The sequence below is a fragment of the Typopeltis vanoorti genome, chromosome 18, assembly GCF_054136105.1.
Source record: "Typopeltis vanoorti isolate ZY-2024b chromosome 18, IOZ_Tvanoo_1.0, whole genome shotgun sequence".
Taxonomy (NCBI): domain Eukaryota; kingdom Metazoa; phylum Arthropoda; class Arachnida; order Uropygi; family Thelyphonidae; genus Typopeltis; species Typopeltis vanoorti.
Window position 1 is genome coordinate 68,033,496 of NC_143566.1, and position 22,893 is coordinate 68,056,388.

Here is a 22,893-nt window from a genome sequence, read left to right on the forward strand (position 1 = left end):
CCTTTATCATCTCTAACTCCTTTTACAGCACTCTTTCCTCCATTCCTAAGCTTCTTCTAACCTCCAGAATATTTTGTCACCTTCTTGATATTTATTTTCTATGTTCTTGCCAAAGTCCTTCCATGACTTTTGTTTAGCTAGTTTTACACACTGTTTAGCTTTTTTACATTTGTCTCTGTATTCTCTAAGAGCACAAGCTGACTTATTTGCCAGGAACTTTTGATATGCTTTCTTCTTTATCTTCATTGCCTCTTTAACTTCCTGTGTCCTAAAAGACTTAATGAGGTACTTTAATGAAGTTATTCATTAAAGTTGCCCTTAATTAATATCCTTTATATGCATTGTTAATTCCTTAAGCTAATTACCAGTAATGAGGTACATATATACAAAAAAAAAAAAAACATTAATTATATTAAAAAAAAAAGTATGTAAGCAAGCTTTATGCACAAAGTGAGATGACATCAAGTACACAGCCTATTTCAGTTAAATTTACAGTAACTTGTAATTTTTTCAAGAGTGTAAGAATCAGTTGTGAGTGCTATCTGTTAATGAGTTCAAGGCAAGGTATGATAGATTGTGTAGATAGTTTGGGTCTCCTATGATGAGTCTTCAGACTCCATGGAGGCATCAGTAGAATAATAATAATGATAACAATACGTACTCTCTGTGCAGAAAAAGGACTATACAAGTCAAGTGCATACCTTCCACCTTTAAACTTAATACTTTTTAAGTTTTTATAAAATTAAAAACTTATGATTTAAACCTTGGGATCTGCATAGCATAAACTTATATAAACTATCATTTTATAATACTGCAGTAATGCATCACTTCACTGTGTGAAAGCATATCCATGCATTTCCATTAATTGCAGAAATTAATATATATGTAATTACTTTAATTATCATTACCAAATGCTTTTGTAAAAGTAACATTCCAGAATTTTCTGGAGATATACAACACTTTGGCTATCTTTCTAAAAGAAGTTATAATTCCAGGACTTGACAAATATGCTTATCTATTTGTCCCTGGTGAGTAGCAGACTGGACAAAATATCATTTTTTAAATATTTAATTAAAAAAAACTTTCTAAACAAAATCATTTTTAGAAAACACAAATGTAGCACCACCATTTACTTGATGAAACTCCTACTTACTGGGACATATTAAAATACTTTTGCAAAAATAAAATTCTTCCAGAATTTTCTGGAAATGGAATTTTCTTCCAGGCTAGTTATAAAGTATATGACTTCTACACTGATGCAGCTGTTAATATAAGGATTAAATCTTAACATTATCATGTTGGAGAATCTCAGTCTGATAAACTGTTTATCTACAGATCAGTATTTCAGCTTTGTCAACTTGCTGTTTATAATTTTTAAACATAATAATCTTTTTTTTTTCTTTTTTTTACATTATAACTAGTTATGACACATGACTGTATAAGAACTGTTTAAATGAAATGTCTCTTTAGGGTTTTATTAAATCTAAATAAAGTGCACACACATTATTTTTTGTATTTATACAAAGAATAAATAATTTTTTAAGCTGAAGAGAAAGCAAACTAAACATATTAATCTTTAAAACAAGGATTTTTACCCATAAACTAAAATTATGAGAATAATAGCTGGAATTGCTTTAGAACATTACTGTTGTTTAAAGAAATAACTTTAAAAAATGTTTATAGCTATTCAAAAACCTCAGATATTTCTATGGCATTGCTAAATGCAGAAATAGGAGTAATAACAAAAAGTAATGATAAAAAAAAAAAGATGAGTAACTGACCATAAATGAGCATATATATATATAATGCAAATTTTAGTTCTTTTATATCCCTTAAAATATATTTTTTGAATAATTCTGAATATACAAAACTTTGCCTGCATTAAATAAAAGCCTGTAATAATATTGTGGCAACAAATTGCCACAATTTTATTACAGTGCAAACAATGCTTGAAAAAGAATAGCAAATATTCAATATATTGAATTTAGAATTAAGCAATTTTTACCAAGATATCTTGATATAGAAATCTGTTTAAAAATATTTTGATTAATGGCTTAAAAGTTGGGTATGGGTTTCTTATTTTTAAACCAATTTATTTTGTGGTAGTAAGCGCAGAGCATTAAAAAATAGTACTTATGCTATGATACTATAATCAATCTGTTTCTGCTCTAAGTTTTTAATCCAGGTATTTCATATTTCTTATGATTATATGGAAAAAAAAATGCATCAGTTTGCTCATTTTCAATGGAAAGATGAACTTTTCACTCTTTATAAAGATTACACAGACTACTCACAAGCCTCCCTTTTTTGTTCTGTTTTTAATAATATAGCCAATCAACTAAATGATATTCATGACATATGAATATCATACCTTTCAAACCATTAAAACAGCTCATCACAATATAAAATTACTACCTCCCCCCCTTCAAAAATTAAGCTCACTAAAAAATTCACAAATATAAGAACTATTAAATAAAAGAAATTTCCAACAACAATCTTTAAGCAACTGTAATATATGGAAAGAAAAAATAAAAACAACAAGAAAGAGACTTCATTGTTAAATGAAGATTACATTTTTATGCAAACTTAAAAGATAATTAAAATCGTTACATGACTAGAGCATCAGAAAAACCAAATGCAGAAAATTAAGCTGCCACCATAATGTTCCACAAACATATTCTTTATATTTCTGAGATTCTTCAGCATAAACTTTTTAGAAAATAAATGAAAATACTCTAAACGCTTAAGTTCTTATAATATTTTCAAAATTAAGGTCATCTGTACCTTATCTTCATTTGTTTTAAAAATGACTATTCCTGAGATGTAAAAACTGATATTTTTGTACACAAAATTGTTCAATATGGTAAGATCTGAGTTCACTACAATGCTTTCCACCACAGTTTTTCCTTAAAATGCAGCTAGAAATAACAGCTAAGGAGGAATACTATCCAAATATGAGTTTTCAGGTTGAAACAACGCCCGTTTTTTAAAAATGCGAACATTTTTTGAATCAGATTCTTTAATATTGTTTTTTAAAAATGGCTGCAGTCCCTTAATGAAGGGTGTTTTAAGTTCAGGACCTATATTTATGGGCAACTTATATTTTTCTGAGATCTGTGACTTTTTAGTTTTAATATTATCACATGAGGCGTTTTTCTTCATCTGATATTTGCTCAAAATAACATCAGAATCTGAGGACTTTTTTTCCTCACAGTTTTTACAACTGCTATTCATATGAGAAGAATGAAGCTCTTTCTCTAATCTCGTAATTTCTTTTCTCAGTGATGCAATCTCCTCTGCATGTTCATCCTGCAAATGTTTCAATTTCTGGAAAATAAAAGCAGCAACATTTATGATATATGCGCGTGTGTTTGAATAAGCAGAAAGACAGAGCATATGATATTTGTTAAAAAAAATGTATAAATTATATATATATATTTCCAAATTGTATATATACATTTCATGTTGTCACTCAATGAAGAAAACATACTGGAAAATTATTCAAGTACTCCAATTATCTTCCATGTATTTCACCTTTGTGACAAATGCATTATAAAGGCATGGTGTAGAATGAAGGTACTAAAAATAGAATAAGAAAACAAGACCAGATGTAAAAACCTAGTCTTAACAGTTTAGAATTTTACACTCTGAGTGTCACTCTAAATTTTGCCATTTCATTTTGTGATATTATAAAGCTATAAACTGTTGTGCATACATGCATATGAAAACCAAAAAGTTAATGGAGTATCAAGTTATTAATCAGAAAGCCGGAAGGAGGAGAAACTTAGAATTACTCTCCCAGTTTCCCAGAGACCTATTTGTTAAAATTTTGAAGTTTTCAGAGCTAATGCAGTTTCCAAGAAGAATCTTTCAGATTTACAACAGAGTTTTTTTTCATTAGATTCTATGCAAAAATCCAAAAATCTTTACAAAGCAAGAGCAGCCATAATTATGATAGCAGATGTATTTCTCATGCATTTTCAGTGTGATGTTAGCTATTCTACCAATTTGACTAAAATATGGCAGCTTGGGGAAAAGAAATTTATAGACTTGTGATTAAAGATCGGATAGGATATCATTCTGAAAAAAAACAGATGAATAAATTTGCAAATCAGCAAATGATGACTAAATCTAATAAGCACATACTTAAAACTGTTCAGCATAGGAATAAGAAACTAGCATACTGCCATGTTCTGGTCAGGTAGCACCTACATTATTAAACTGAAATTTTGCTATTCATTTGGATTTCACAATTTAAACTTGTATACCAGAATTCAGTTTTGTCCACCACAGAATAAACACCTGAGCTATATCAGCCACAAAATCTTCATTCTGTGGTTGTTGGTCTTGTCACAGTTCATTCTATGAGAGTATGAATTAAAATTACAATGTCTGGTGAACAAATGCTGTTGGCAAGCCTAACTGCACAGGTGACAAAACAGAGAAAAAAAGAAAGTGATGGATGGTGCAAACTGCTTGGCCTTTTATCTCTGCCATTTTCTTCTCTAAGAACAGACAAACTGGCCTTGTGAACACACATCGATTACAGTCAGGAATAACCTTGCTGCTGGAATAATCCTTTAATTTTTGATGAACATATTCAAAATGTTCATACAAAACCACCATGTTCAGAATTAAGTTCAGAGCAGCCTGCCTAATCACTTAATTTAAGTCTAAGGCCAAAGGATAAAGAATTATAGGTAAGTCACATTGAAATTAATATCTACTAGGTATTAAAAGAGTTAGTTACAGGCAACATTATTTTTTTTTGTATGCAATTCATGATGAGTAGTTTGCTTGAATAATAAATAACCAGGTTTTAACTTGTAGATGTTTATTATTTAAACTAGATGTATTTCCTTGACATGTTTCTGCTGTCTTTTTGCTGATAGCATCTTCAGGAGGTTGTTTAAAATAAGTAAAAAAAAACAACAAAAAAAAACTAAATGTTTTTCAACATCCACTATTTCTATAAATTGAAAAGACTGGAATGATAGTTTAATCACGAGTATCATTATGCATGTTATGTGTTCGCAGGCATAGGAAAGTTCTTGTAGTAATCACATATTAATTAATAATTTCCAAATGTCGTCAAGGATCATTGATGTCGTGAAGGCACACTAAATCCACACTTGGATTTAGTGTGCCTTTTGAGCTAATGACCTCAGAAGATTCCTTGAACAATATGTAAAGTAATTCTCTTCTAAGTAGGGAATGGGGGATACTTGCCAGATGACTGACACTTACTGATTAAATAGGATTGAAGTTTGTCCTTTCTTTTAATTTCATTATTTTTAACCACGCTACCGGTCAAGACGTCTATAGCATCACGGTTATCATGGATGCAAATTGCCTATTAAAATTGTAATACCATTGATATTACATTGAAATATATGATGAATACGAAGCGTATGAGGTTGCATATTTGATCCATAATGGCCGGTTAGGTGGTTAAATACATTTAAAGCTCCATTTTTTAAGGTTTTGATTATACTTAAATTTTTGTTGAGTGATAGAATGAGCTTACTTGTGGATATCTGTCTGTATGAGTTTCTTTCCTAATCTCCCCACTCCCGACTCCCAAATGGCTTTGTTTTGTTTGGTGTTTGTGGCTGTTTAATATATCGATAAATTGTACCTCAACTTTTTTTAACATGCATTATTAATTTCCTGTTAAAAAATTGTACCAATATTAGTTGTATACTGAATAATTGAAAAGTATCAACAGAGATGTAAACAAACCTGTTGTAGCTTTGTTTATGTTTCAAATACTGTATATTCTTTTCATAAATAAACAATTGTTTTTACTTATATTATTTATATGGACAATATTTGAAATAGTATTAGCTACTATAACAAAAGCAAAAAAAAAAAAAAAAGAGCATTTTTTTTAAGAAAAGCTGTTTTTCAACATATGCTTTTAAAATTACTTAATTGAATTTACTACAGCAAACAATCAGAACATATTTATGCTGACATTCTTGCACAAAGATGAAAACTTTCCTTTCTTTCATGCTTACATGGTAATCAGAATACATTATGAAAATTATGGATACAACTACAGTGTTAGAGTAAAACTTTAGTTTAATATAAACCAAAATATGCATTCAACGTTTTGACCTTCATATTAAGGTCATCTTCTGGAGTATACGTATATATATAAAGAAACAAGCTGCACTACAATCTACATGGCATGCTAAAGTTACTGATCAACCGTTAAAACTATTTGCCTGACCTCTGATGTTAAAAAAAAAATGCAGCAATTTGACAAAAACAGAACTAGCAGCAATCAAGTCATTAAAAGCTAATCAAGATATAATTATAACAAAATCGGACAAAGGTAATGCCACAGTCATCCTCGACAGATCAACTTATATTCATCAGATGAATCAACTAGTCTCTGATATCAGTTTGTGAACTATAATCCGACCAATAGGATAAACAAAAAAAACTGTGAAATTACTTAAGGCTGTCAGCTCTTGGACGTCAGACACTGTTAAAAAAACTAATATCCCATTACGCCCGTTCTCCCAGAATACATGGTGTTCCCAAGACACAAACATAACATTCTGCTTAGGCCAATAGTTGAGGGAAAAGACAGCCCTAATTATCACCTAACCAAGAAATTAGCGTCAACACTCAAGTAGTTGGTAGAGCATTCCCTCTCCTATATAAAGAACACACAACACTTCATAAACAAAATTAAAAACATAACACTCAGCAAAGATGATTTATTAGTCAGTTTTGACGTTTCTGCCCTTTTCACAAATGTCCCAATTAACGACACAATTCTTCTACAGAACAAATTTCCGCCCGGTATTATGGCTCTCTTTGTCCACTTATTACATTCCAGTTACTTCGTGTGGCAAAATAAATTTTACCTACAAAAAGAAGGCATGGCCATGGGCTCACCACTATTCCTCCCCCCATTACTAATTTTTATATGGAAGCTTTTGAGCAACGTGCTCTTGATTCCTTTACTCTAAAATCTACAGTTTGGTTTGGATACGTTCACAATGTTTTCGTTATCTGGCCACATGGCCGCCAAATGTTAAACACATTCCTTAGCCACCCGAACAAACAACATAAGCGCATACAATTTACTATTGAAATTCAGAACGTGCTCCTATTCCTGGATACATTACTCACACGTCTTCTCTCAGGCAGTCTATTCTTCACTGTTTACTGTAAGCCTACACACACCAGCCAACATATACATGCTAACTCAATAACACCACCCTTCGCAAAAATTTGGAGTCGTCAACACCCTCAAAAACAGAGCTATAACAATTTGTTCTAATGAACAAGCTCTTAAACAAGAATTAAAAATTATTAGCAATACATTTATAAATAACAGATATAGCAAAAATACTATTAATAAAATTCTTCAAAAAACTTCATCAAAAAGTAATATAGATTACAGTAAAACCATAACACTCCCATACATTAAAGAATTATATGAAAAAATAAATAGAATCCTACTTCATTATAATCTTAATGGCACTTTCAAACCACCTTTAAAATTAAAAAACATATTCAACACCCAGGACTGGCAGAAGCTGGCATGCAGAGCATGCGGGCGCTGCTGCCCGCAAGGTTCACAAGTTCATTTTTAAGAAATAAAATTTTTATCATAAAAACAAAAAATTCTTAGAATGATCAATATTAAAATAAATAAGACCGGATACACCGAATAAAAATTTTAAAAAATTGTATATTGTCGCCTCTTTGATCAGCCGGCTGTTTACAATTTTGCAGCAAGAGCAGGCTAAATGCTTGCCTGCAGAATGTGTCTACTGCAAGTCTATCTAAAGTGAAACGGTGAACAGTTTTTATGGCAGAAACGAATTTTCGTACAAAACATTTGTTGCTAGTTAACCAGTCATATGGTATGCATCTTAGTAGGCTACTGACAGTAACGCAGTGCAGACTATTATTTCGTCTCTGTGTCATGTTGTGTAATATGGTACTCATTTCAGTAGGCTACTGACAGTAGCACATTACGGACTATTATTTCGTCTCTGTGTCGTGTTGTGTAATAATTTCTTGTGGGTATAAAATAGAAATGGAATCAAAAATTCCAAAAAAGTTATCCGGTGCACAAAATCGTAAGCGTCATACTGCGAAAGAAACAGATATTAAGAAACAAACTTGGGCTCTTAATAAATTTGTTAAAATATTCTGATGCAGATTGTAACCAACTCGATAAATCAGAAATTAGAGTTGAAGAACCGTGCACATCATCCAGTTTGCAGGAAAGTACTAGTGCAACTCTTGTTATCTTGTTCAAGTTGCACTAGTACTTAGACGCATGATTTAAGTGAAAAACAGTTAGGAGAAGATTTAGTTGTAGTTGACCACGAAACTAACACATTGTTAGTCTCTGTAAATTTAGAAGATCCAGGTGAATGGGGAAATATTGATGAAAAATTACGAGTTGTTTTAATTGAAATGGGGCCTGTTCAATAGAAAAATATAATATATCTCAGAGATATATATGGTCATAAATTTGGCAACACGTATTATAATAGAAAAATGGAAAACGATGAACTTGTGCCATGATTTTTCCAAATCGACAAAGTTTTGTCGATTTGGAAAAGGCATATGACAAGGTGCCAAGAGAGAAGCTATTCAAAACGCTGCAGTTATATGGTGTCAATGGGGCATTATATCAAGCAATACTTAGTCTTTATTTGAGTTGTAAGTCAGCAGTTAGAATTGAAGGAAGTACAGGAAGATGGTTTAATGTTAAATTTGGTGTGAGACAAGGATGTACATTATCCCCTATGTTATTCATTATCTATATGGATCACATTATGAAGGAAAGTGGTATTAAATCTGATATCAAAATTGGAGATGTTAATGTCAGCTCTTTGCTTTATGCAGATGATGTTATACTTCTAAATAAATCCGCTACACGTCTGCAAGATTCTCTGAATAAATTGAATAGCTGTTGTAATAGATATGGTATGAAGGTCAGCAATAAAAAGACAAAGACAATGAAAATAGGCAGAATCATTGAAAATGTCAACTGTGTTGTGAATGGAGAACCTGTGGAACAAGTAAAACATTTCAGCTACTTAGGTACGATTTTTACTGAAGATGGTAAATTAAATATAGAGATAGACAACAGAATCAGCAAAGCTGGTATGGTGGGAAGTCAGTTGAATAAATTCATATGGAATAAGAGAGAAATTAGTCGGAACACTAAATTAGCTGTATACAAGACAGTGTTCAAACCAGTTTTAACTTATGGATCTGAGAGCTGGGTCAGAAGTAAAACACTTGACCAAAGACTAGAGACCGCAGATATGAGAGTCCTGAGAAAGATTAGGGGCGTGAACAGATGGCATCAATGGCAATATCATATTAAAAATGAGGATATTAGGAAAGAACTTGACATTGTCGGCATCCAGGAATGCGTTAGCAGAGCTAATCTCAGGTGGTATGGTCACTTAAATAGAATGGGAGAGGAAAGATTAGCAAAACAAGTGTTCTCTGCCAGGTTGGCAGGAAAACGACCCAGAGGAAGACCAAGATATAGGTGGATTGATACGGTACAAAGTGCCTTTGAAGATAGAAATATAAGATCTGATAATGTTAGAGTCTTGACAAGCAATAGACTGATTTGGAGTAAAATTGTAGATAGGAAGTTAGTAATGATGTAAATTTTTCATGTAGTACTATCATATCCTGTACACCCCTTGAGGGTACATGGCAGGAATTTGATGATGATGAACCCTAAAATTTTAATTAAAAAAATTCAAGTATATTTTTATAATTTAATTTATTTTCTGTTATTCTGTAAAGATGTTATTTTTTGAATACTTATATTAAATGCTCTAATTATTTCTCAATTCTTTTCTTATTTTCTCTTATTTTCCTATAAGATAGTTCCACTTATAAAAATTATTAAAAAATTTTTACAAGTTATAAAGAATTTAGTAAAATGCAAGAATTTTTTAAACTTTGGTTCAAATAAATTTTATCTTTAATTAAAATTCATTTCAATTTTGTTAGCAATTCGGGTTGGTGAGAAGGCTATAATTCCTGTATCATTATATTCAACGATTAAAGTGAAGTGGCTTTATCAAAGTTTGCTTTAACTTTTGAGAATTTTTTTGAATATTCGGGTTTTTAACAACAACCTGTAACAACAATGACCTTTGCCACCCGCATGGAATACAGAAATTGCATGCGGGCAGCAAAGAGCCTATTGGTTCTGTCAACACCTCTAAGGATCCTCTCCCCCCCCCATTGGCATACCCAGGAATTTATTGCGTCTATTGCACCTATAACTTATCTTATATTGGGGAAACTGGATGTACAATCCCTATTCATAAAAATGAACACAAACGACACATTAGATATAATAATTTTAGTGAAGCAGATCATGCTCTTAACACCCTACGTCGAATTGATTAGAAAAGTACTTCTTCTTTGTATCATACAAAAACTTGGTATGAACGGAAATTTAAAGAAGCCTAATAATGGGATTTTTAAGCCTCCATTATTAACCACCCTAATCTTAATAATAATGGGGGGCTTAAAAATCCCAAGAATTTGGAGGCACGCTTTCAGCTCACTTTCTTTCCAGCAAACCCTGACTTTGGAACTCTAAACAATTTTCATTTTTTATTGGCCACTATCCATTGCAATTCATATGTATACTTATATAAGTAATTTTATTTTCTGTTTATTTATTTATTTATCTATTATTTTCTGTATGAACATGTTACTTTCCAGCTTAATTAACTTTGTAACCTAATAGATAATAATAATAACAGACTCTAGCTTTGATGTAGTGAGGTGTTTTTTTTTTTTTAACACCAGAAGTCAGGCAAATAGTTTTAACGGTTGATCAGTAACTTTAGCATGCCATGTAGATTGTAGTACAGCTTGTTTCTTTGTATATATACATATACTCATATACTCCACAAGATGACCTTAATATGAAGGTTGAAATGTTGAGTGTACATTTTGGTTTATATTAAACTAAAGTTTTACTCAAATAGTACTGTATTTTAATAGTCAAAGCATTTATGCAATGTTTATTAACTGTCTTATCAAATCTATGTAGCTTTAAAAATCTATTAAAAATTGCAAATTGGGTCATAGACGTCCTCTCTTCTTTATTCCCTCTAATGTGGAAATACCACAGGAATGTGTTTTTTCAAAAACCTATCATTTTACTCTTAAATAAAAATGACCTCTTATCTGCTCTCGAATTCTTTACATAGTTCTACTGATAATGATAGTATACTTCACTCCTCCTCAAACAACCTCTTGCACTGTTCAAGATTTCAATTTTCAAGATCATTCACACAAAATACTTCATACTCTGATCTCCATGCTATTATTCTACAGATAGGGCAAGGATGGCCTAGTCAACTTTAATGTTACAAAAATACACTCCTGTACTGTGGGTAGGTGCACTGTCCTGATGAAAAATGATTTTTTTCTTCTGCAAACCGGGTCTTTTCTCACAAATTATTTCATCTAGTCTGGTTAAAAGATCGGAATAATATTCTCCGGTTACTGTTTTACCCTTTTCAAGATAATTACTAAACTAAATGCCTTTAGCATTTTCAAAATACCAAAATACCAATGCCATGACCTTTCCTGCTGATGGAACCAACTTTGTCTTCTTTGACGATGAACATCAGCTTCTGTCCATTGTTTTGATTGCTATTTGGATTCTGGTGTGTAATGGTGAATCCAAGTCTCATCCATAGTAATAAATTAATGCATAAAATTAGTTTTATTCTTGTTAAAATGCTCCAAGCACTGTTCAGAGATTTTCATGCGAGTGCATTTTTGATCTGCTGTGAGCAAGCGTGGCACCCATCTTGCACAAAGCTTTTAGATGTGCAATTCTTCATGCAAAATATATCTTACATGTTCTTTTGAAATGCCTATAGTCTCAGCAATTTCACGCACTTCGACTTGCTGGTCATCCAATACCATATCATGCATTTGATCAATGATTTCTGTTTTTACACTTTTTGGACATCTTCAAGGCTGGTATGGCCACGTGTAAACTCGGTAGCCCATTTCTTAATTGTCGAAAATGAAGGAGAAGAGTGCCCATAAACTTTTATGAACTCCTTTCTTTTAGGCTTGCACGGTGATCCGAATGCATTTTTGGAAATTATGGAGACAACTACCGTGTTTGAATAAAAACTTTAGTTTACTATTACTAAAATTTTACAATTAGACCTTTATGTCAAGGTCATCTTCTGGAGCGTACAAATATACACAAGAAACAAGCTATACTACAATCATACTGGTTCGTTAAAGACACTGACTAACCGCTACCACAATTGTTGGCCTGACCTCTGGTGGAAAAAAAAAAAAAAAAAAAAAAAAAAAAAAAAAATTATACATCAACGCTAGAGTCCTATTATTTGTGTTGTCTACTATATACATATATTAACATCATTCCAGCCAGTTGGAGTGGCATGGTTTCTAATACTAGCGGATTGGCTAGAGTCCTGACTTATGTTGAATCTTTCATATTAGGTTGGCTGAATGTGTGCCATCCAGATCCTTGGAATTTTCATACCATCTTTATTGTTGATATTTGGGTTGTTTATCAGGATTTCGCAGGATTCTTTAAATTTTCTTTCGTACCATGTTTTTGTGCGGTGTAAGGAGCAGGTGCTTTTCCAGTTGATTTGGTGTAAGGTGTTAAGTGCATGGTCTGAGAGGCCTGCTTCACCATAATGGTTATATTTAATGTGTCTAATGTGTTCTTTCTTGCGTATAGGGATTGTCCGTCCTGTTTCACCAGTGTACAGTAAGTTACAGGTGCAGTGGATGCAATAGACTCCAGGATGTGCTAATGGGAGGAGAGGATCCTTAGAGGAGCTGAATATGGTTTTAAGTTTAGTGGGTGGTTTAAAGGTGGCGTTGAGGTTATAATGTTGTAGGATTCTGTTGATTTTTTCTGATAACCCTTTAATGTATGGGATGGCTATGGTTTTACTGTAATCTAGATTCGTTTTTGTTGTGGTTTTATAGAGTATTTTATTGACAGTATTTTTGTTATAGCCATTGTTTATGAATGTGTCACTAATGATTTTTAGTTCTTGTTTCAGGGCTTGCTGGTTAGAGCAAATAGTTGTGGATCTGTTTTTAAGGGTGTTTATGACTCCATATTTTTGTGCTGGGTGGTGATATGAATTCGCATGTATGTATTGGCCCATGTGTGTCGGTTTTCGGTAGACCGTGAAGGATAGACTGCCTGAAGGAAGACGTGTGACTAGTGTGTCTAGGAACGGGAGCGAATTTTGGTTTTCGATTTCAATGGTAAATTGTATGCGTTCGTGTTGCTTGTTTAGGTGGCTGAGGAATGTGTTTAGCATTTGTCGACCGTGTGGCCAGATCGCGAACACGTCGTCAACGTATCTGAGCCAGATTGTCGGTCGAAGCGTGGAGGAATCAAGAGCCCTTTGCTCAAAGGTTTCCATGTAGAAGTTCGCGATTGGGGGGGATAATGGTGAGCCCATGGCTGTACCTTCCTTTTGTAGGTAGAATTTGTTTTGCCACACGAAGTAACTGGACTTTAGTACGTGGGCAAAGAGGGCCGTAATGTCGGGCGGAAATTTGTTCTGTAGTAGGAGAATTGTGTCATTGATGGGGACATTAGTGAAAAGGGCAGAAACTTTTATGAACTCCGAATGAAATTCTTTGGCGTTAAACTTTTTACAAAGAATTTTATAACTGCACGATACTCAATTTTATCCATTTCAAAGGATACGGACAACACTTTTGCTTCAGACAGCTGTATAAAACAAACTACTTGATGGAATGACTTGCAATTTCACATAAATGCTTATGACAGATGTACCAACTTAGAAAAAAAAATCTTGCCAATAGTGCTGCCATCTATGGTTGAGGCCGAGAACTTTTCAGACCACCTTCGTGAAAGCCTGTATGTTGTATTCCTTGGGAAATATGTCAGGGGGAAGACTGTACCACAGTACAACTGTAGCAGGGGGGGATGAAGGAGGAGGAAAAAAAATTGGTTCTGTGGGTTTCAAGGTGTACTGTGAAAGGATGTTGGGCAGCAGCTGTACGTGTTCCAATGGGGTTAGTATAGAGTGGGGGGAATTATTGATGCTGTTTCACAGGAACATTTCCCATGGAAATATTTATAGAATATACAAAGTGCAGAGACCAAACGTCTATGTGAGAGAACGAGATGGGCCATTTATAAAGTCTAATTGCTCTCCTCTGTATTGAGTCAAGCATTTTGAGGGTGCTTTTAGGAGCCCCACTCCAAATATGAGAGCAGTATTCGACAGCTGGGTGGATTCACAATTTGTATAAGGTTAACAGCTGTTTAGAAGTGAGGTAACGTCTTGAGCAAAAGAGAAACCTAGTTTTTTGGAAGCTGAGGATGCAATGTTTGTGATGTGTTTATGCCAGGAGAGGCTTGATGTCAGGTTAATTCTGAGAAAAGAAATCTCATCTTGTCTGGGAATTTGAGTGTTATGATCAACAGGAGCCGATCTCCTGTTGATCAGCATCGACGGAATTCGTACTGGTGGTCACTTAATAGCTGGGTACCTTCAAGGTAGAATAGGAGCTGAGAGTTGATGGTTTTCTCCATCACTTTGGACAGGACTGAAGTGAGCGAAATAGGGTGGTAGTTAGATGGCAGTGATTTGTCACCCTTTTTAGGAATGAGTTAAATATAGTCCAGTTTCCAGGCTTTGGGATACATACCAGTGGAGTAAGAGAGTATGCACAGACAGCATAGGATAGGAGTCAGTTCTGGTGCACAGACCTTCAGGACAATAGGAAAAATGCCATCAGAGCAAGGAGACTTTTTGTGTCTAATTTAAACAACAGGTTTATGATCACTTTTTTGGCAAAAGGATACAGGGGGCATTGTATGGTGGGTTGGATAGGAGGGCATTTGCCATTGTCAATTATGTGCATTAGAGGCAAAGTGTGAAGCCAGGTTAGCTTTTTCTGTAGGTGATGTTGTGTTGTGTCGTTTATTGCAAATTACCACCATATTACTGTGTCTATCAAACACACTATGCAATCGCTCTACGTATTAGCCTGGATTTTTGATCATATCTCCTTTTTAGACATAAATGGATTTATAGTTTTTATTGACTGCGCCAGTCTATGCCCTATAATAATTAGGGCATAGACTGGCATAGACATATTCAGGAATTAATCCAATAATCCAATACATATTTATTCCCTTACTCTTTCAGACAGTCGTGGCCAAAATCCTCCCACTAAACTTTATCCTCACGCGACAAGTTCGTAAATATTAGAGTGGTGGGGTGACACTCTTAGTCAGGCAAAACTCAGTTTGAGGTAAACAATACATGTTTATTCACAACGTTAAGTACAATACACAATTATATAAAATCACACTTACTAAAGGTTAAAATCATACATAAGGTTAAGATAGGAAATTCGATTCACACACGCACTGCCTGATGCAGGCAGAAGTTAATATTTGGTAAAGTGCTAAATACAGATCTCATTAATACAATTCATTCCTCTGAAATCACCCTTTATAACCTTGGGGACACTAAGTTAAATTAACCTCAATATATGGTTCTTGGTTTCTCTCTTTACAATGCTATTTAAAACCATTTAAGTAATCTGGACATTTGGCTATAGACTACTGTATTAGTCACTTAAAGAGTTCACAGGTTACAATTGTCCTAATATTATACACTTCTCGTATCTAAAGTTCTTCATACCAATAGGCTCCAAAATTTTAGTAACAAAAGTTTACATTACCTTCACTGTCATGGAATGAGTCTACTGGTTAATACTGCTTTAGTAGTTCCCGAGCTTTGATTCCTTGTCTGGATCACATGCGGCGTGAGATTCCTGCTATGTGGGCCATTCTCTATCCGCTCTATGGCTAACTTTGTCATCTGAGAATTTTAAGGGAACATCCACGACATAGCACCCGCTTGCAATGAAAGCGTTAGCTGCATCGCACTGGAACTCTGTCCGTAGCTTCATGGATGCCCGATTCAATTATCCTGCTGCCACTCGTCCCCACCTGCTGCATGGCCTGGAAACCACTACCTCGATCAGACCTCCTCACGACCATGAATCCTGGGAAAAAAGCATTCCCCTTCTCCTTGTAATCACTTATATATTTCATTATATAGCGCCCCTATTTCTCCTGAAACCCCTGTGCGGCGCTATGCTATTCTCGATCTCCGATGATGTCAGCATTTTTCATATATGATTATATGAGATAAATCATATATGATTTATAGGCAGCGCCTGTGAATAAGTTACGTTAAACTTGTGCTCCCACATTTTATTGTAATTGCAAGTGTTTTTTGTGCAAAATAAGCAGTAAACGGAAAAATTAACAGAGGTTACCAAGGAATTGATTACTTCTGCACAACTCGTAAGTACCCATAGTCCATCAAATCAGTTATTTTTTACAATTAAAAAACAGCCACGTGAAAGCGCTTGCTATGACTACCGTGCAAAGTAAAGGTGGTGGTAACAAAGGCCAACAACGAAAAATTACCTAGAGTCCTGTCAGTGTAACACTGCCAATCGCCAACAAACCAACTTCTATCTCCCAGATCATTATTGCACCTAATTCTATAGGTAATCCAATGGATGTTGTTCTGCTGAAGTGATATCCAATATTCCTCCACTTTTGTACTAAGCTAAGAAAAATTGCAACGCTTGGTCAACATTCTTTCTCTGGTCATTCACTCTTTTTGACTCCCACAAACACATGTGCCGCACTAATGGACTATGCTTTCTACATCTAAAATGATTATTTTAATAGCCTCAGAATAGGAGCATCACTAATAGTGGTAGTCTCACTGTCTGGTATGAGATCACTAGTCCGATATTGGAAGCTTCAAAAGGTTTCACGTTTTGAATTTAGAGATTTCCTGAATTTCAAAACCTATGGTATTAATGTATAATAGGTTTTCAACTTTGATGAGTGGTTATTCACATTCAAAAAAAAAAAAAAAAAAAAAATGAATATTCAAATATGCTAAACAGAGTATACCTTTAAGAGCCACCACTCAAAGTCATTCTCTGTAAATGATTAACTTCCCTACCTGGATACAATTCATACCTCCTATTGAAAGAACATGGATAAGAAATGCAATTTGGCCAGCACATTCATTAGAAGGTGTGATAATCCTTCATGCTGAGGAGATTACCTTGCGTACATAGCTATGTTCAGTTACTTATAGCAAGAAACACAGTTGCGTGCCATTTGCTTGGTAACTGGAATCTTAATTATATTAGACTAAATACCTACAACTTATATTTTTTTTATACTTGTTTTATCATATAGTTTTTAATGCCAGTGCAAAATAAGAGATCCTTTCATACTCTCTTCGCTTAATATATATCGCCTTGGAAGACCAATGCCACTAGCAATTTTTTTGCTAATTATCTTAGTTTGCCAATACATTTTATTCTCCCAGAACTTGATTAAGATAATTATTTTTGTCAAACAATTATTTTATAAATAAATGAAAATCCAAATTTAAAAAAAAATGCCCACATCTGTTCCAAATTAAGTTTCTTTATTTTTTTTATTCATAATCTTAGTTCAAAGATTGTCAGATTGTGTGAAGGTTAGCACTATGATGATTTTACTTTTAGAAAACCAAACATAAATTTTGAATCATATAATGTAATGTATAATCTTTATAACATAATCTATAGTACTTTGGACTTCAACTTTCTTGTTTTCCCTGAATCGCGCATTACAAATTGAAATAAACGGCTGTTATGAAGTAAACTGTTATGTACATATTTTCTGCTAATTTAGATATTATGCAGCAGTTCTGAAGTAGCAATACTTTCCTTATAGTGAATCATTCAAGACATATATAGGTGCATGAATCAAAAGCGAAATTTCATTTCCAAAATTTTAATAATAGAATCAAAATTGTATTTTGCCTTTGATGTCTAACCTCCTCAAACTATCACACACACACAAATACTGCTAGGTAACATAAGTGCACTTTCTTTTTGTTTGAATTCGTTATTTTTCCAAAGTAATTGTATCAGATAACTTTTAATATTCCAATACCAAAGTTAAATTGTGATTATTTTAAATTAGCAAATTTTGTATATTTTCTCATTTATATTATTTCCCTATTATTATAAATCATTAAACTATGTGATATTCGATAAATTAACGTTTAAAAAACAGTCGCTCTACAAAAGCAATATCAGAATAAAATGTTTCAAATATATGTGACTCAATCTGAAAGAAACAGCAAATAGCTGTGTGTATTATTGCTTGGGACTTTGCAGTGTGTCTACTGGATGTGTTCTTTCCTCTTTTACTCAGTAATCTTCGTAGGCTGTAACAGCTTACAGCCTGTTACTCAGGTAGAAAAGGATATTAGCAAGTATATCTACACGCAAATACAAATACTTCACAATGAGATTGAATTGTTTTTCGTGATGTTATGTTTGAAAAACAATTCAATCTCATTGTGAAGTGTTTGCATTTTCAGAATAATGAGGAATTTGATCAGGCAACATATCCCTGCCCTCCTCAACAAAATTTATGACTTTCTGATGAAAATTCATCAGAAGTTTAGATCACTATATATTCCTGAGAGAGAGAGAGAGAGAGAGAGACGAGGATTAATGAAAGCCTTATGCCATTCAAACTGAACGAATTCAAGATCTTCCTTTGTTGATGCATGTAATAATGGAATTACTAGATCATTTACTAGGGAAAGGTTACTGAATTATAATGGATAACTACTATATATATTCTGAACTCACTGATTTGCTTTTACAGCATCTTATAGATAGTTATTGTACCTAAATGCAAAAAGGCAGGACATGCCTCCAGATCTGGCATCAGGAAAACTGTCCAAATCAGTGAGAGAGAGTCTTGCACTCAGTTGGAAAGAAAAAAAAAAGATGTTTTTCTGCTGTCTTCCCTGCACAATCCATCAATTGAATCCGTGGAAAAGCACGCTTTCAAGAAAGACAAACTTGCTGCATGCATAGAATGACACTATGAGAGCAGTCTACAGATGCGTAACAGATCAGTAACTATCATTTTATTCTGTAAAGTGGAAATAACATAAAAAATATTACAAAAAAGTGTTTGGACATATATTGGATTTTGTGATGTGGAACAGTTTCCTCCTATACAAAAAAAATATGTCCACCATAACATATTATCTTGATTACAGAGCAGAAATTGTAAAAAACATTGCTACAAGTTTATGGTCCTCAAGCAGGAAAACAAGCAATCCTTCCAGATTGCTTGTTTTCTTCCAGACTTCTGTTGTCGAGCGCTGCTAACTCTAACTTGGAAAGTTTATCACCCAAAAAATACTACTTGCAAACATTATGTCTGCTTTAAAAAAAAAATCAGAAAGGAGACAATAATTAAGAAGGTGAGGGCTATATTTCTCTCTCATAGGGTGGTGTGTGATTGGAATGAATTGCCATTGGATGCAGTATGTGCAAGCAGTGTGAATGAATTCAAGAATAAGTATGATAGCTGGTGCATGTGCCTCGATGAATTATTAAGAGAGACTCCCTGGAGGTCTCTCTTAATAATCATAATCTGGTCCTAAATGTAAAATTGCTTTGTGCATTCATCCTTGTTTTAGGGTGTTCCATACTGTTCAAGATATATAAATTTTGAACAGTATGAAAACAAAATGTTCCCTTTCAGAGCCATTAAACAAAAATTTTCGACAACTAAGAAATGGGCTGCTTAGTTTAAAATTGGCCGTACCAGACTTGAAGATGATCCACATGAAGGATGTCCAAAAAGTGTAACAACACCAGAACTAATTCATCGAGTGCACAATATGGTATTGGATGACTGGCGAGTCAAAGTGCATGAAATTGCTGAGACTACAGGCATTTCAAAAGAATGTGTAGGATATATTTTGCATGAAGAAGTGCAAATGAAAAACGTTTGTGCAAGATGGATGCCGCGCTTGCTCACAGCAGATCAAAATTGCACTCGCATGAAAATCTCTGAACAGTGATTGGAGCATTTTAACAAGAATAAAACTGATTTTGTGCATCAATTTATTACTATGGATGAGACTTGGATTCACCATTACACACCAGAATCCAAAACAGAAGTCAAAATAGTGGACAGAAGCCAGTTGTTCAGCACCAAAGAAGACAAAGTCATGGCATCGATGTTTTGGGATTCTAAAGGCATTTTGTTTATTAATTATCTTGAAAATAATAAAAACAATAACCGTGGAACATTATTCCGATCTTTTAAGCAGACTAGACGAAAAAATTTGGGTGAAAAGACCAAGTTTGTAGAAAAAAAATCATCTTTCATCAGGACAGTGCACCTGCCCACAAAGGTGTTTTGGCAATGGGAAAATTAAGGGATCTGCACTATGAACTGTTGGAACATCCACCCTATTCCTCAGATTCGGCTGCCTCTGACCTATCTCTTCCCAAAACTAAAACTCTTCCTCGCTGGTCAGCGTTTTTCTTCGAATCAAGATGTGATTGCAGCTGTAGAGGGGTATTTTGCAAATCTTACTGAGAACCACTACAGGTATGGGATAATGGCACTGGAGCATTGCTAGAATAAATGTATTATTCTTAAGGGAGATTATGTTGGAAAATAAAAATAATTTTGAATTTATAAATTCATTTTTTCATTGTTAGGCCGAGAACTTTTCAGACCATTGGCTCCCTCTGACTTCTATCTCTTCCCAAAACTAAAACTCTTCCTTATTGGTCAGCATTTTTCTTCAAATCAAGAGGTGATTGCAGCTGTAGAGGGGTATTTTGCAAATCTTACTGAGAACCACTACAGGTATGGGATAATGGCGCTGGAGCATTGCTAGAATAAATGTATTATTCTTAAGGGAGATTATGTTGAAAAATAAAAATAATTTTGAATTTATAAATTCGTTTTTTCATTGTTAGGCCGAGAACTTTTCAGATCACCCTCATAGATTAGCCCCGGTATTCAGTTATTTAGGGAATAGTGGTAATCTATTATTCCCTAAATAACTGAATACTGGAACTCTAGAAAGTAGTGGTTGGAATAATGTTGTGGTGTGAAGTGGTTGGAGTGTCGCTAGTGGCACGACGAGGAGTAGCAGTGTGTGAAAAGAAGGTCCCCATTTCAGATACGTTTTTTGAAATAATTAACTGTAAATAAGTGTGTGTTTATAAGTAAGAGTTGCTGTAAAAGTTGTGTGCTTCAGTGTTTTTAGTGTGTGGGTTTGTTTAAGTTTGTTTACAGAATCATTAAACTTAGAGGTTATTATAATAACCAGCAAAGGAAAGCTGGCAACAGTTTTGTCTTTGAAGGAATTTAATTTTGATTTCAGTCGTTTTGTGAAATGTGAGATGTGCTATATGTATTTGTTTGATTATGTACATAAATTATGGATGTGTAAGACGAATGGAAAGAGGGCATGTGCAAAGTGTGTGAACTGAAGGAGGACTTAATGAGTGGTAATGTATTGGTAACTGAAAGTGCTAGAGCAAGAATGCCACGAGGAGAATGAGTACTCTTCTGATAGAAAAAAGGGATGATGTAAAAGAGGAGCAAAAAAAAAAAAAAAAAAATGGTAAAAAAAAATTCTGTAAAAGCGAACAAGCGATCTGATAAACTGAACAATCGATGGTAAGAAAGATAAAAGTGATACAAATGTAGCAGAAGTTGAAAAACAGAGTGCAATTAAAGGTAAAGTGGCGAGCAGCATCGACTGCAAACAAGCGTGTATGGCTGGCAACAAAACTGAGAGAGAGTGCATGACAGTGAAAATGTGATGCAAGATTTGAAAGTTGAATTGGTTAAGATGAGGCAAGAGATGAAATGGATGCAGAGTGAAGTTAAGAGAGTTCGAGATATGTATGGAAGAGTGAAAATTATGAAAACATATAATATTGTTATGAAAGATGTAACAAAAGATCCGCGAGTGGGATTGTATGGGAATTCAATTATTAGAGGTGTGGTGGATGAGAGGATGCACAAGGTTTGTTTTCTTGGATGTAGAATGAATAGAGTGATTGGATTTGAGAAGTAAGCGAGTAAAAGAGTTGGTAACAGTAACAGGGACAAATGACTTGACTGGGAACAAAGAACAAAACAGATTGGATAACAAGAGGTTGTTGAGATGGATAAAAGATAATAGTGTGATAGGAAAGGCAGTCAGTGTGTTGCCCAGATATGACAGTGACGAAATGAGGCAGAGAGCAAAGATTGTGAATGATATATTAACAGAGGAGAAAGGAGTGTGGTTTGTTGATGTGTGCAATGAGTTTGAAGGACAAATTGAACTGTATAAGAGTGATGGACTGCAATTGAATAGTTTTGGTGTGAGTCACTTGGAGAAACTGCTGCTGTTGGAAAGTAGAGAAATAAGTGCAGAGAACGAATCTAATCAAGTAAGAAGTGATGTGAAAGAGTGGGAGAATATGAATGAAGTGGTTATAATTAAAGAAGTGAGTAGAATGAGTATAGAGAATAAGAGAACAAGTGTGCAAGACAAACAGGGAGGCTCAGGGTGGAAAGGGAACACAGTGTGGGAAAGGTTGATGCTCCAAGAGGGTGTGTGTGTGTGTGTGTGTGTGTGTGGACAAAAAGGGAAGAGGATGACCTGGGATCAAGGGAAAACAGTTGGATTTGAAGAAAGTTCTAAGATAATAAGGAGAAAAGTCACATCTAATAAGTAGTATCAGTGGAACTTGATATAGACACTACAAATGCTAGTAGTGTAAGAAACAAGGCAAATAAAATGGTTGCATTAATTGAGTCTGTTCAGCCAAGAATTGTTGGAATAAATGAGATATGGTTGGATGAGGATGGCATCCTGAGAGGAATAGAGATGGAAGGATATAAAGTGTTTTGTAAAGATAGAAAAGGAGGGAGGGGAG

The 22,893-nt window shown here is 34.1% G+C and overlaps 1 protein-coding gene across 2 annotated transcripts in view; it reads right to left on the minus strand.

Annotated features, from left to right (window-relative positions):
- Positions 1-1,590: 1,590 nt before the first annotated feature.
- The window catches only part of LOC150096743 (coiled-coil domain-containing protein 152-like), a 153,775-nt gene continuing 132,472 nt past the window's right edge, over positions 1,591-22,893 (minus strand). For both annotated transcript variants that reach the window (XM_090408440.1, XM_090408439.1), the window contains one exon: positions 1,591-3,327. In XM_090408440.1, the coding sequence (XP_090264566.1) occupies positions 2,932-3,327 (396 nt within the window). In that variant the 3' untranslated portion in view covers positions 1,591-2,931. The remainder of the gene's footprint in view (positions 3,328-22,893) is intronic.